Source organism: Phaethon lepturus, unplaced genomic scaffold (genome assembly GCF_000687285.1).
Source record: "Phaethon lepturus isolate BGI_N335 unplaced genomic scaffold, ASM68728v1 scaffold32498, whole genome shotgun sequence".
Lineage (NCBI taxonomy): Eukaryota > Metazoa > Chordata > Aves > Phaethontiformes > Phaethontidae > Phaethon > Phaethon lepturus.
In genome coordinates, this window is record NW_010556049.1 from 1,934 (window position 1) to 3,861 (window position 1,928).

The window sequence follows — 1,928 nt, forward strand, 5'->3', positions numbered from 1 at the left end:
GAGGTGTCCCCCCGCCCGGGGGCATGTACCCTCCAGCCTGCCGGTCGCTGCGCTTGAGGCGCTGAAGGCAGCACCTCAAGGGCTCGGGGTGCCGTGAGCCCTCACCCCCGATGGCCCTCCCGTGTGCCCCGAGCCGGCCCTGGCCTCTCTGGGGTACTCACATGTTGGCCTCGGGGGTGTCGGGCAGGGGGATGCGAAGGTAGGTAATGTCCTGGAAGGCACAAAAGGAAGAGGAGAAGCTCAGGGAGCTGGGGGGGGTCACGCACGCTTGCAGGTGGTCTGGCAGCGCCTTCGCTCCTCGCCCCAGTGCTGCCTGGGCGCTTCGCTCCCCCAGTGCAGCAGCCCCTGCGTGGGGACGGGGCCGCCCCCTCCCTTGGCAGGGGGAGGGCAGGGGGGAGAGGCAGGTGAGAGGCAGTTCGTGGGAGGGGTGGGAAACAAGATGAGGCTGGAGAGCTGGAAACAGTTTCCCGTCAGTGTTCAAGGCCGGGTTATAGTCACAGGACGGCCAGTTTCCCATGCTGGGGGGGCTGCCCAGCTCCCCCGGGACCACTGACCGCAGAGAGGTGTATGTGCCATGGGATGCTCGGAGAGGGAAGGAAGATGCTGCAGCATGGAAGGAGCTGCAGAGATCTACATGGTGGTCTCGGGCATGGGACCCTACCTGCAGCAAGGGCTGGGGAGATTCATGGATCGAAACTATGTGCGTGATCTTGTTCCGGCTTAGCTGCTCCAGGTCTTTGGCATCTAAAGGGTAAAACTAGATATTAGCATGTATTTGTTTGTTACCCTTCTCTTCCCACAAGCACATCCGCAGCGCTCCCGCAGACAGCCCAGCACGCACAGCCTTGCTCCAGAGGATCGGCTGCATCGCACCCTCCACGTGCAGCGGCGCAGACATGGGCAAGTACGCAAATGCACCCTGGAAATCTGGAACGCAAACCCCTTGATACCGAACCAGAGGCCTCCTCCCTCCGAAGGCACTTGACCTCGCTGGTGAGAATTCACATCTGCTTGGAAAAACTCCCTCCTTTGCGAGCAGGCAGCTTCCCGCCTGCCTGTGCTTGTCCCCAGCTTGGGGAGGGGACGCGCTCCCTGCCCGCACCTCCCCGTGCAAACAGGCGCATAGCAACGGGACCTGCTGCAGCCTGAGCCATCGCCTTCACCTTGTTCACTACGGAGGTGGGGCTGCAGCCATTCCTATCAACCCGGAGCGTGGCTCAGCCTGACGGAGCTCCCCTGGAGCACCCAAGAGATCTGCAGAAAACACACTGCGCCTGTCCTCTCTGCGGCTGCGCGCACAGAAGTGGGGTACCCTCAGCTGCCTGGGGCGACGACCTGCTTCTCACTAATGCTTCGGCAGCCCCGGCTGTGACCCTGGCCATGACCGAGGCCGCTGGCCCAGCACAGCGGTGGTTTGGCTGGGAGGGGAGCGCGCTCCTCTCGCTGGCTGAGCAGCTTCGTAGCCATCCCCCTTTCGTGCCCCCACCAGGGCATGCGGCGGGAGCTGTGGGAGAGGAGGACTAACATTTTCCCATCTCATCGCTTGGGGTTTCTAAACTTCCGCGTGGCGTAAAACCTTGGCTCGGGAATGCAGACCGCAATGTGCTAACGGCATGATGTGAATTTTAATAGGAGTGAGTCTCGAGGGAGAGACGCTCCGCGAGTGAGCCGTGCTGTGTGCGCGTGGGTTGGGAGGTGAGGACCCTCGTGGGGACTCACACAGCACCCACCACCTTCCCACCCGCCTCGGGCAGGCAGAGTGATGGCAATTAGTGACACCAGGGCTTACAGCCGGACAAGCTTTCAGTCGGAGAAGATGTCTCTGAGCTGTCAGAGCTTAATTCAGCAGGCCTGAAGTCTCTGTCATTGCCCTGGATCTCTCGGCAGAGCGATGCGTGGGTGGCATCGGGCCGAGACCACATGTCAGT

General features: G+C 62.1%; 1 protein-coding gene across 1 annotated transcript in view; it reads right to left on the bottom strand.

Moving 5' to 3' along the window:
* The window catches only part of DUSP15 (dual specificity phosphatase 15), a gene marked incomplete at its 5' end in the record, with an annotated part of 5,145 nt that overhangs the window by 1,579 nt on the left and 1,638 nt on the right, over positions 1–1,928 (bottom strand). Inside the window, 2 exons of the mRNA XM_010292361.1 lie at positions 162–211; positions 662–744. Coding sequence (XP_010290663.1) covers positions 162–211; positions 662–744 — 133 coding nt within the window. The remainder of the gene's footprint in view (positions 1–161; positions 212–661; positions 745–1,928) is intronic.